General features: G+C 44.1%; 2 protein-coding genes across 2 annotated transcripts; both read left to right on the top strand.

Moving 5' to 3' along the window:
* The first annotated feature begins 433 nt into the window (after positions 1–433).
* On the top strand, positions 434–991 carry LOC127198888 (39S ribosomal protein L30, mitochondrial-like). Its single transcript, XM_051156817.1, has one exon. It carries the CDS (start codon positions 480–482, stop codon positions 930–932), a length of 453 nt encoding a protein of 150 aa, XP_051012774.1. The 5' UTR covers positions 434–479; the 3' UTR covers positions 933–991.
* Positions 992–6,813: 5,822 nt separating this feature from the next.
* On the top strand, positions 6,814–9,297 carry LOC127199617 (keratin-associated protein 10-9-like). The gene is made up of 2 exons (XM_051157751.1): positions 6,814–7,378; positions 9,194–9,297. The coding sequence occupies exons 1-2, from the start codon at positions 6,814–6,816 to the stop codon at positions 9,295–9,297; spliced, it is 669 nt and encodes a 222-aa protein (XP_051013708.1).
* Positions 9,298–12,323: the final 3,026 nt, after the last annotated feature.

Here is a 12,323-nt window from a genome sequence, read left to right as displayed (position 1 = left end):
GAGGGGGGAACAGGAAGATACAAGTGAGGGATTAACAATCAGGACGTAATCTGAATAAATTATTAAAAATAAATAAATGGGACCTCATGAAACTGAAAAGCTTCTGTAAAGCAAAGGACACTGTCAACAGAACAAAACAACAGCCTACAGACTGGAAAAAGATCTTCACCAACCCTATATCTAACAGAGGGCTAATATCTAGAATATATAAAGAATTCAAAAAAATTAAACACCAACAAACCAAATAACTCAGTTAAAAAATGAGCTAATCAGAGAATTCTCAACAGAGGAATATTGAATGACTGAGAAGCACTTAAGAAATGCTCAACATGCTTAGTCATCAGGGAAATGCAAGTCAAAATGACTCTAAGATTCCATCTTACACCTGTTAGAATGGCTAAGATAAAAAACTCAAGTGACAAGGGTCCTTTGGAGTGGACTCAGCTGTCCCTGTTTCTAAAGAGAAGAATCACCACCTTATGGCTGGGGTTTTGCGTCCAGTATTTCAGAGGCCTCCAGGCAGACTGCAGACTGTGAAAAAAGGTGTAGACTCTCTGACTGGCACCGACTGGATTCGTCACAAATTTACCAAATCAAGAATCCCAGATAAAGTGTTTCAGCCTAGCCCTGAAGATCATGAAAAATATGGAGGGGACCCCAAGAACCCTCATAAGCTGCAAATTGTTACTAGAATAAAAAGTACAAAACGGCGTCCATACTGGGAAAAAGATATGACCAAGATGCTTGGACTACAGAAGGCACACACCCCTCGAATTCACAAGAACATCCCTTCCGTGAATGCAAAGTTGAAAGCGGTTAAACACTTGATACGCATCCAGCCCCTGAAGCTGCCACAAGGACTTCCCACTGAAGAGACCATGTCGAGCACGTGCCTCAAGAGCACTGGCGAGTTGGTGGTGCAGGGCACCTGAAGCCCGTGGAGCAGGAAGCCAAGTCCTGATGCCACACAGCTCGAGATAGAATGGTTACTGTGGAAACCATTTTCATTAAAGTCTGTGTTAACCCAGAGAAAAACAAAAACAAAAACAAAACAAAACTCAAGTGACAGCCTATGCTTGTGAGGATGTGGAGAAAGGGGGACACTCCTTCATGGTGAGAGTACTCACTTGTACAACCACTTTGGAAATCAATATGGCACTTTCTCAGAATATTGGGAATAGCTTTACCCCAAGACCCAGCTATACGACTCCTGGGCATATACCCAAAAAATGCTCCACCATACAGCAAGGACATTTTCTCAACTATGTTCATAGCAGCTTTATTTGTAATGGCCAGAATCTGGAAACAACATAGATGTCCCTCAACTGAAGAATGAATAAAGAAACTGTGGTACATTTACACAATGGAATATTACTCAGCTATTAAAAACAAAGAAATCATGAAATTTGCAGGCAAATTAATGGAACTAGAAAAAAATCATCCTGAGTGAGGTAACCCAGACCCAGAAAGACACTCATGGTATGTACTCACTTATAACTGGTTTTTAGCCTTATAGTAAAGGATACAAATACTACAATTCACAGATTCCCCCCAAAAAAGATAAGTAACAAGGAGGACCCAAGGGAGGATGCTTTAACCTCACTCATAAGGGGAAATAGAGTAGTCAGAGGTAGTGGATGAAGAGGGGGAACAAGGAAGAGACAGAGAGCAGAGAAAAGTAAGGGTAGCGATCAGACCTGGAGAGAGCAGCGACAGGACAGAGGGCCTGCAGAGAAAAGAGAAACTGTGGATTGAGACATCTCTGTGACAAGCTGGAGACCTAAGTCAGGATAAGCCTCTGGGAGAATATAAGGGAGACTGTAGCTGAGAATCTAGTGTCAGGGCCCATAGAGACTGAAGAGAATACCTGCTAACTAGACAAGATTTCTAGTGGACGGAGGGGAACACCAACCCACCCACAAAAACTTTCATCCAAAACTTACCTTGCCTACAAAACATGCAGGGATAAAGACAGAGCAGAGACTGAGGAATGTCCAACCAATGCCTGGACCAACCCAAGACCCCTCCCATGTAAGAAAGCCAGTCCCTGACACTATTAACTATATTCGGCTCTGTTTGCAGACAGGAGCCTAGCAGAGCTGTCCTCTGAGAAGCTCCACCCAGCAGGAGTTCGGAAACAGATGCTGAGACTCACACTAAACATTGGGTGAAGCATAAAGAGTTTAGTGGAAAAGTAGTGGGGAGGATAAATGGACCTGGGGGTAATAGGAGCTCCACAAGAAGACCAACAGACCCAACTAACCATGGCCCGGAGGGGCTTGTGGAGACTGGAGAACCAACCAAGTACCATGCATGGACTGGACCTAGGTCCTCTACATAGACGTAGCTGATGGGCAGCTCAGGCTTCATGTGGGTCCTCTAGTAAGGGGAGCAGGGGCTGTCTCTGACATGGACTCTGTTGCCTGCTTTTTGCTCACTTCCCCCTCACAGAACTAGCTCACCAGGGCACAGGGGAAGAAGATGAGCTCAGTCCTGATACGACTTGATGAGCTGGGGTGGGTGTGTAGAGGGTCTCCACTTTTCTGAGCAATAAGGTAAGGAGAAGGAGAGAGGGAAGATGGGACTATGAGGCTATGAGGGAGGCAACTATGACCAGGATATAAAATTAATTAATTAATTATTTTAAAAATCACATAAACATAAAATGGCCACAGGGATGACCAATAGCCACTAATTATGCACAGTGAGTGGTAGCGTGTCTAGGGGCAGTTAAGTGCAGAAACAGTTATTTTATGGATTAATGTTATTCTAAGCACTTAGATAACACTTTATACATTTAAAACCTATATTTCCTTCCTGAGAAGCCTTATACTTAAGGACAAGCCAGATTATCTGGAGAGAAAGGTGCCATCTAACTTAGCAAAACAGGAAAAACAAGGAACACAGTGGGTTTAAATGTAAGAATCTTGGATGTTACATTTTTAATTCTATAATAAGTGTGAGTATTACATATTGAGAAAATTCTGGCAATTAAAGGGGTATTGCCAAGAATACCTTAATTCGCAGAAGTGAAGCTTTGGCAGCCACAGTCCCTGCAGACCTCCCTGACGCTGTAGCTGGACAGCATGTCTCAGGCTCGGGGAAGTGAGGCTCACAATCCAGCCCTGAGTCACCATGACAACACGAACGTATAATTATACACACGCCTCAGGAGAAAGCCAGAGAATGGAAAATACAAAGACACGCAGGCATGGATTTCCTTCTGGTTCCATGAAGGAAAATGTGGGAAAGAATAGCCTTCTAAATGCTCCTTACAAAAGAACGTCGTGTTTATGAGCATAGGTAATTGGATGGGTGTAGGTGTAGTGTAATGTAAACACGGTGACCGCTCCCATCCCTCAGCCCTCCTCAGTCATCAAGTGCTAACCGCACACTCAGCAGTGCGCAAGCAAGAGCAAACGGCAACGAAGCTGCTCTAAGCTGCCTGTAATTGAGTGACAATTTATATAATTACAAGTATTTGACAACTTTTTTTTTTATCATTTCTAAATGATTACGGATATCTGCAAGTTTAGAAGATTATATTTTGAAATGCATTTATATACAAACCTGTCATAAAAAAAGGCAAAATAAATTAAGTTATTACTATGTTTAGGCTGCTGGCTTACAGTGTGATATGCATGAAATAAGAATTTTCAAATGAAACTGAAGGGAGGGATTAGTAACTGGAACTAAACACTAGTAGGGCATCTCGAGTCCCTTTTGTTGGTACTTGGAGTATCTCGAAACAGAATCATTTAATTAGTCTCCTCTGCATCAGACAGAGGATGCACGCACACACACACACACACACACACACACACACACACGCCACACATACACACCATATACACACACACACCATGCCACAATCACACATATATACATCGCATACACACACACCCCCATATATAAACATGCTCACACACACAAGCATCACCCCCCACTCACACACACACATACGCACACACCACATACACCCCACCACCCAACACACATATACACACACACACACACCATCTGCCAAGAACGAGTAGGGGCAGGAACTGATGAAGTGCACCTGATACACATCTCAATCCTCTGAGTCTAAGGGGGCGAAGTAAATCTGCCGGGCTGCACAGACTTGGGGAGGGTACTTCTTTGTTCAGCATTAACACGCATTTAACACAGCCTGGCTGAGTGATCCAGTAAGGAGAGCCTCCACTACTACGGCCTCGGTGGCCAGCTGGTATGATAGACAAGCGAGTGTCTCTCTTCTGACATTGGGGCCTCTGACAGGACAACCCCAGTGCATAACTGTTATTATGGTGTAATTTTAAAATTAACACTGACAGTTTGAATCTCAAATATGTCTCAGTTTAGACAATAAATTCAGGAAAGCTATGCGAAGGTTCAGAACCCAGCATTAGAATGGCTTCCCAGAAGAGGCGCTGCCTGAAGTCAATCCTACAGTATAAAAGAACAAAGCACATGAGGAACGGAGTGGAAGACCAACCAGATCCCACTGAGAGCAGCCACTATCAAGGCTCCCAACACAAGAAAGTCCCTTTGCTTTCAAACTCACATGATGGCCCAGGGAGCACGATCCTGGTTGCTCCAACTCCCTTAGCACAGCCTCCTGGAAATCCTCAGTCCCAAGAGTATACTTGAAACCACAGGAGGGTGTGTCTTCATAATTCCATTTCCTATTTCCCCTAGACATCTGGTAGAACGGGAGTCCTGAAGGACATATCCCAACACCTGCTGTGGTCAGCACCTGCTCAGTCCCAAGGCCAACCCACGTTGCTGCCCAACAGCAAGTGAAGACATGAGTCAAGCAGCCCCACTCCCTGTACTATGTGGGAGGGAGGAGACATGCCAGGACTACAGAGTCATTTTCAAGGAATGGAGTTTCAATGAGAAATGTCCCATATATGTTCCTACGGTCTTAGCATCTGGCCCCCATCCTGTGATACTGTGTCAGAGAAATGGGGGGGGGGGGCGGGAGCCTCAAGAACGGATGCCAAGACCTGCATTTCAACTACCACCTCCCATGCATGCTAGAGGTTGAGAACTCGTGTCTTCTTTGTGTGTGTATGAAAGATTCTCCTTCCAAACAACCACGCACTATCTGGTGTGTCTTTCTCACATCTCACCAACCCTGAAGAGGTCACAATATCACTTTAGAAGGATAACTTTGACAGCTTCGTCACTGTCTCAAAGGAGACATGACACAGACAACAGGGAGGAATGCCCAAGAGAGCCATCGTTGTTCATGAGCAGGATAAACATGACGTGGCTCCTGGGCACAAAACCCACCGCAGTTCACAGAGCTTCCGCGTGGCCATCAGACCCCTGGTTTGGCATCATTCAGTAAGAGAAAGAAGAGCTTCTACTTAGAGACAGCTCTGGCCTGACTTACTCTTAGAAATACAAGATAAAAGTATTTGCTTTCCTGGGCCCAGATTCTTGGACTCCAAAGGTAGGCTCTGTATCAGGCACCTACAGCTTACTGTAGCAGACAGACTGGATATGGGATCTGCCCTGCTATTTAAGATGCGCCAAAGAGTGAAGGCTATACAGTGATGACAGCAGCCACACGCTCAAGTCTGAGACGGGTTCGTGTGACAATGACACCTGTTCACTCAAGGCTTTCTTTTATTTTTACTTTTGCCTCATAGTAACTCTGAGTATCTAAGTTGACCTAAGTTCCAAGCAATCGAAACCAAAGCCAGCTAGTGTACTTGAAATAAAAATATATTAGGAGTTTAGTCATTTCAAGACTTGGAAGGAAGACTGAAGAAGAAATAGAGACGGTGTCTAAGCTTCATAGTTCAGCTTACAGTCTTTCTACTGTGTGTGTGTTCTTTCTTTCTTTCTTTCTTTCTTTTTTTTTATTAATTTTTTGTTTTTTACATCTTAACCAAAGTTTCCCCTCTCTTCTCTCCTCCTAGCCCCTCCCATTACCTGCCCTTTGCATCCCCCTTGATCCACTTCTCCTCTGTTTCTCTTCAGAAAAGGGCAAGCCTCTCCTGGATATCAGTCAACCATGATATATCAAGTTACAGAAGATGATGCACCTCCGCTTATGTTGAGGCTGGTTGAGACAACCCAGCAGAGTCCCTGAAGCAGGCAAAAGACTCAGAGTCAGCCCCTGCGCCCGCTGTAAGGAGACCCACAAGAAGATCAAACTATGAACAAACATATGTGCAGGGGGCCTAGGTTAGTCCTGCGCAGGCTCCCTGACCGTCTGTTCAGTGTCTGCGAGCCCCTGTGAGCCCAGGTTGGCCAATTCTGTGGGTTTCCTTGTGATGTCCTTGGCTCTTCCGGCTCCTGCAATCCTTTCTCCCCTCTTCCACAGGATTCCCCACGTTCCACCTAATGTTTGGCTGCTGCTCTCTGCATCTGCTCCCATCAGTGGCTGGGTGAAGAAGCCTCTCAGATGATAACTGAGCTAGGTGCCAGTCTACGAGTACAGCAATTTTTCTCCTTTATAATGGTATGAAAGGGATACACGTTTGCGGGGGGTAGGGGGGGAATACCTTGAGTTTTGAATTTGAGCATTTCAAGGGCTAGGACATGCTGGGACAATGCTTTCAGTCTTGGTCATGAGATTTGTGGTGGCTTGAATGAGAATGGCTCCCAGAGGTTAAAGTGACTTGGAAAGGCTTGTTGGAGGAGGTGTGTCACTAGGGGTGATATTTGAGGTTTAAAAAGACCATACCAGGCCTAATCACCCCCACCTGCTTCTGCCTCCAACCTATGGATCAAGATATGAGCTGTTTGCCAAGCCAGGCTGTTGCTATGCTTCCCACCAGATACTCCACAGCACGGATGATCACGGACTCTGTATGCGAGCCCCTGTATGCAGGCTGTATGCCAGCCCCTGTATGCGGGGTGTATGCGAGCCCCTGTATGCGGGGTGTATGCGAGCCCCTGTATGCGGGCTGTATGCCAGCCCCTGTATGCGGGGTGTATGCGAGCCCCTGTATGCGGGGTGTATGCGAGCCCCTGTATGCAGACTGTATGCCAGCCCCTGTATGCGGGGTGTATGCGAGCCCCTGTATGCGGGGTGTATGCGAGCCCCTGTATGCGGGCTGTATGCCAGCCCCTGTATGCGGGGTGTATGCGAGCCCCTGTATGCGGGCTGTATGCCAGCCCCTGTATGCGGGGTGTATGCGAGCCCCTGTATGCGGGCTGTATGCGAGCCCCTGTATGCGGGGTGTATGCCAGCCCCTGTATGCGGGCTGTATGCCAGCCCCTGTATGCGGGGTGTATGCGAGCCCCTGTATGCGGGGTGTATGCCAGCCCCTGTATGCGGGCTGTATGCAAGCCCCTGTATGCGGGGTGTATGCCAGCCCCTGTATTCGGGCTATACGCGAGCCCCTGTATGTGGACTGTATGTGAGTCCCTGTATGCGGGCTGTATGCGAGCCCCTGTATGCAGGCTGTATGCCTGTCCCTGTATGTGGGCTGTATGCGAGCCCCTAATCAAACGATTTCTTTCATACATTGTGTTGGCCATGGAGTCTCTTCACAGCAAAAGAAACGAAATGAAAACAAGACTCAACAGCGAGTGAGCTATGATACTGAGCTATGATGCTTAAGAACGTTCTGTCTGTATCCTCAGTTCCTGCTGCTTTGTTGGACAAGACCCCACTGTGAGGTGTGTCTGCTCATCTGGGTAGAAAGGGAACGAAGGCAGAAGAAAACTGATGGGTGTGACCCCAGGGAACAGCCACCAACAGGAACCAGAATGAAAAATCATTTTCTTTACCTATTTGTAATCCTCTCAGGAAATAGACTCTCGAAGACATGCTCTGATAAACCGGCTTGAGAAAGATGTCCACCCTTCGGCCAGATAGGAGGTCAAGCATCTTGGCGATAGTCTCACACAGTAGACAAGTAAATCCCTAACAGATTAACCTATCGCCACGAAAAAAGAAGAAATACATGTTGGGTGGCCAAGACATACCCATCACATTGACACAGAACAGCAAGTGTTCAGCAAAGGACCAGAACAACAGAGAAGCTTGCCTCCCAAAAGCCCCTGGGCAAAGAAGACCAAAGCCAGCTTGGGCTTCCAACTCAAGTGTCACTTCTTCCCGTCTGCTCTATAAATGCAATGCTCTGGCTTCGGCCTCCTCTAACAGATCGTGAGCCCTGCATTACATGACAGTGAGCATGAGCTTTACCTTTGAATTGCACAGAAGCTCCAGCGATAGTCGGCCACCCCCAGCATACAGTTCTCCGCATTCCCTTTTTTTTTTTTTTTTTTTTTTTTTTTTTCCCCTCTGTGTGCTTAGAGAGCTTTCTCTGATGCCTCAGAAAGTGCACCTGGCCTCAGGTACTTTGCTTCAGCTGTAAATTAGTTGTAAGGTCCCTGACAGGTCAAATAACATTTCTGAGCCTTTCCTTTCACAGCTGTGAAACGAATGCATTAAGTCAGAGCTTTAAAAGAAAACCATCTCCATGGTCTTATGAAATAAAAGGGAATAAAAGATCTGTGTATTTCTGAAGGCATTTATTTCCTCTAGGTTTGTGAACACCCACGTTGTATGAGCTAGCTCACTGTAACTTTCCCAGCACAAATCAAGAGACCGTCTCTGCCAAAAGCTTGTCTCTTGCCATCAGTTCTAGAAGTCCTAACTAAAGGATGAGAGGTTTTAACTTGATTGAAATCAACAAGAAGGCACCTCCAATTTTTAGGTGCATGGGTTGATCTTTTCTCTATCATTTCATGCAACATTGGGAGTCTTCCCAGGTATAATATAAGTCCTTATAATAAATTTGTAATGTAAAATAGAACAGTTTTGACAACAACATAACAAATAACCTTATACCCCTCTTCATTATTTTTTTTTTTTTTTACTTTGTCTAGTGATGTCATAGAGAGTGTACATTTGTAAACTGTAAATCCACCTGCCTCTCAGGGCTCAACGTTAATCCAGCCCTTTATGTGAAACAATGCTACTGATTCCCATTAAAGCCTCCTTGAATAAAAAGCTATTTTTATGGACCCGGAAATCCACTTTTTTTTTTTTCCCTAAATCTCATTTCTTTTTATCTTGACCACCACCACTGCACTTCCTTTGTGCAAAAGAATAAATCCTTTCTGAGCCCACAGATTCAAATGCCACAGCACCATGGTGATCCCCAGCACTGACACCCAGCGGATAAACCAGCAGCACTCTTCTCTCGCCTTTTACCTTCAGATAACTGCAGCAGTGGCAGCACACGCTCCTTACTAATCGGGCCTCAGCATCCCGCAGCCCTGGAGGCTGACTTCCGTAAAACAACACAATTTAGCCAGGAATGAGTCAAACGTAAACACAAAACTTCCCACCTGTACTCATTTTTAACTGCTTCCACCTGCCAGAGTCTCCGGTGCTTCTATTTGTGGCCCTTTTTAACCCTATTACAACCCTAACTACAAGCTCCCTTCTGAACTCTCCCCTTGTGCTTAACTTCTCTCTCAGTCCATGCGGAGAAGTTTAGTGTGTGACACACAACATTTTAAAATACTCCTAAAAACCTTTGGGTTATTAGATAAATCCAAGGAAGTCTACAGGCACAACCCATTAATTCCCAGCAACCAGGGCCCAATTGCATCCTAACACATCCCAAACTCATCATTTCCCTGTTTATTCCAATGTTCCTCTCTCCTAATCACCTGGCATCAGCTTTTTTTTTTTTTTTTAATGTTCTTTCAACATTGTTTAGAGGTTTTATTAGAGTAGCTATAAAGGTAGAACGTCTTGCCTTTTGAGTGTATGGACTTTACATATGACAGGTAAGAAATTCCTTATCATTGCTAGAATGATAATTTTGGCAATACTTTGTATTCATATATTTTTTATATTTTATAATTTATTCACATTACGTCCTGATTGTTGCCCCCTCACTTGTATCCTCCCATTTCCATTCCCACCTCCCTCCCTCTTCCACCCTATTCCCTTCCCTTAGTCCTCTGACAGAGGTGGGGAGCCCTCCTCCCCCACCGTCTGACCACAGCCTATCAGGTCACATCAGGATACCCTGCGTCCTCTTTCTCTGTGTGCCCACAAGGCCACCCTGCCAAGAGGAAGTGATCAAATAGCTGGTACCAGAGTTCATGACAGAGGCAGTTCCCACTCCTCCCACCTCCACCTGGAGAATGAGCTGTCCATTGGCTAGATCTGAATAGGGGGTCTAGGTTCTCTGCGTGCGTTGTCCTTGCTTGGTGCATCAGTTTGTGCAGGACCCCTGGGTCTAGATCCAATGGCATTGATGGTCTTCTTGTGGAGCTCCTGACCCCTCTAGGTCTTACCATCCCCCCACTATTCCAAACAACCATTAGTGCTCTGCCCAGAGTCCAACTGTGAGTCCCAGCACCTGTCTTGATGCCCCGTTGGGTGGAATCTCTCAGAGGACATCTATGTTGAGCTAATATCCACTTCTAAGTGAGTATATACCATACGTGTCTTTCTGCATCTGGGTTTCCTCACTCACGATGATCTTTTCTAGTTCCATCCATTTGCCTACAAATTTCAAGATTTCCTTGTTTTTGATAATTGAGTAGTATTCCATTATAAATGTACCACAATTTCTATATCCATTCTTCAGCTGAGGGACATTGCAGATTCCAGCTCTTATGAATAAAACTGCTATGAACATAGTTGAGCAGATATCCATATTGTATGGTGGAGCATCTGCCCAAGAGTGGTATAGCTGAGACTTGAGGTAAAGCTATTCCCAATTTTCTGAGAAAGTAACAGTCCAATGTGGTTATACAAGTTTACAGTCCCACCAGCAGTGTGTTGCCCTTGTTCTACATCCTTGTCAGCAAAAACTTGAGTTTTTTTTATCTTAGCCATTCTGACAGGTGTAAGATGGAATCAGTCATTTTGAGTTGCACTTCCCTGATGACTAAGAATGTTTAACATTTCTTTAAGTACTTTTCAGCCATTAAATATTCCTCTGTTGAGAAAATTTTCTGTTTAGGTTTGTATCTCATTTTTTATTAAATATTGTTTTTTACTTACACATTTATATTATTACACATATATACAATAAACTACCTACACCAAGAAGAACCATGAAACAATCAGGAATTAGATAAATGTTACATTTTTAGTGTTTTGGCTATTTGTATTTGGAAGCCTTGAAGAAAACACCTTTCCTATCTTGGTGCATCTAAAATTTTGAATGTAAATCAACATCTACCATATCCCATCATTATCAACTTAAAACCTCTGTCTAAACCTGGTCCAAGATGGCAGCGCTGATCACACACGGATTCTGATCAGCAGGACAACCAGGACTGCACAGACCTGCAAAGACCAAACTGAGATCTACGAAACACCAGTGCTTCAGATTCTCAGGTGAAAGGGATCCTCATTTTTTAATTGGATTATTGGTTTGTTGGTATTTAGTTTCTTGACTTCTTTATTTATTTTGAGAATTTGCCCTCTGTTGGATTTAGAGTTGGTAAAGATCTTTTCCCAGTCTGTGTGTTGACAGTGTCCTTTGCTTTGAAGAGGCTTTTCAGTTTTATGAGGCCCCATTTATTAATTATTGATCTTAGAGCCTGAGATGTTGGTGTTCTGTTCAGGACATTGTCTCCTAAATGAGTTCAAGGCTCTTCCCCACTTTTTCTTCTAACAAGTTTAGTGTGTCTGGTTTTATGTTGAAATCTTTAATCCACTTGGACTTTAGCTTTGTACAGGGTGATAATCATGGATCTATTTGCATTTTTCTACATGTAGACATCCAGCTAGACACACCGTTTGTTGAAGATGCTATCCTTTTTCCATTGTATAGATTTGGCTTCTTTGTCAAAAATCAAGTGTCCAAAGATGTGTGGATTTATTTTTGTGTCTTCAACTCAATTCTATTAGTCCATCAGCCTATTTCTGTGCCAATACCATGCAGTTTTTATTACTGTTGCTCTATAGTATAGCTTGAGATCAGGGATGGAGATTCCTCCAGAATATCTTTCATTGTAGAGGATTGTTTTAGCTATTCTGTTTTGCTTTGTTTTTTGTTTGGGGGGGGGGTTGGTTGTTTGTTTTTTACTTTTCCATATGACATTGAGAATTGATCTTTCCAGGTCTATAAAGAATTGTGTAGGCATTTTGATAGGGATTGCACTGAATTTTTAGATTGCTTTTGGTTTAAGATGGACATCCACAAGCATAGGAGATCTTTCCATCTTCTGACATCTTCTTCAATTTTTTTTCTTCAGAGACATGAAATTTTTTTTCATACAAGTTTTTGACATGCTTGGCTAGAGTTACACCAAGACTTTTTTTTATTATTTGTGGTTATTGTGAAGGGTGTAGTTTCCATAATTTCTTTTTCAGA

The sequence above is a fragment of the Acomys russatus genome, chromosome 15 (assembly GCF_903995435.1).
Source record: "Acomys russatus chromosome 15, mAcoRus1.1, whole genome shotgun sequence".
Classification (NCBI taxonomy): Eukaryota; Metazoa; Chordata; class Mammalia; order Rodentia; family Muridae; genus Acomys; species Acomys russatus.
Note: the sequence above shows the minus strand (reverse complement) of the source record. Positions and strands in the feature narration are given on the sequence as shown.

Excerpts from the sequence above, each read along its gene's own strand:
- LOC127198888 (XM_051156817.1), top strand. The coding sequence starts at position 480 with ATGGCTGGGGTTTTGCGTCCAGTATTTCAGAGGCCTCCAGGCAGACTG.
- LOC127199617 (XM_051157751.1), top strand. The coding sequence starts at position 6,814 with ATGATCACGGACTCTGTATGCGAGCCCCTGTATGCAGGCTGTATGCCA. Across the intron at positions 7,379-9,193 it reads CGAGCCCCTGTATGTGGACT|ATAACTGCAGCAGTGGCAGC; the intron begins GTATGTGAGTCC and ends TTTTACCTTCAG.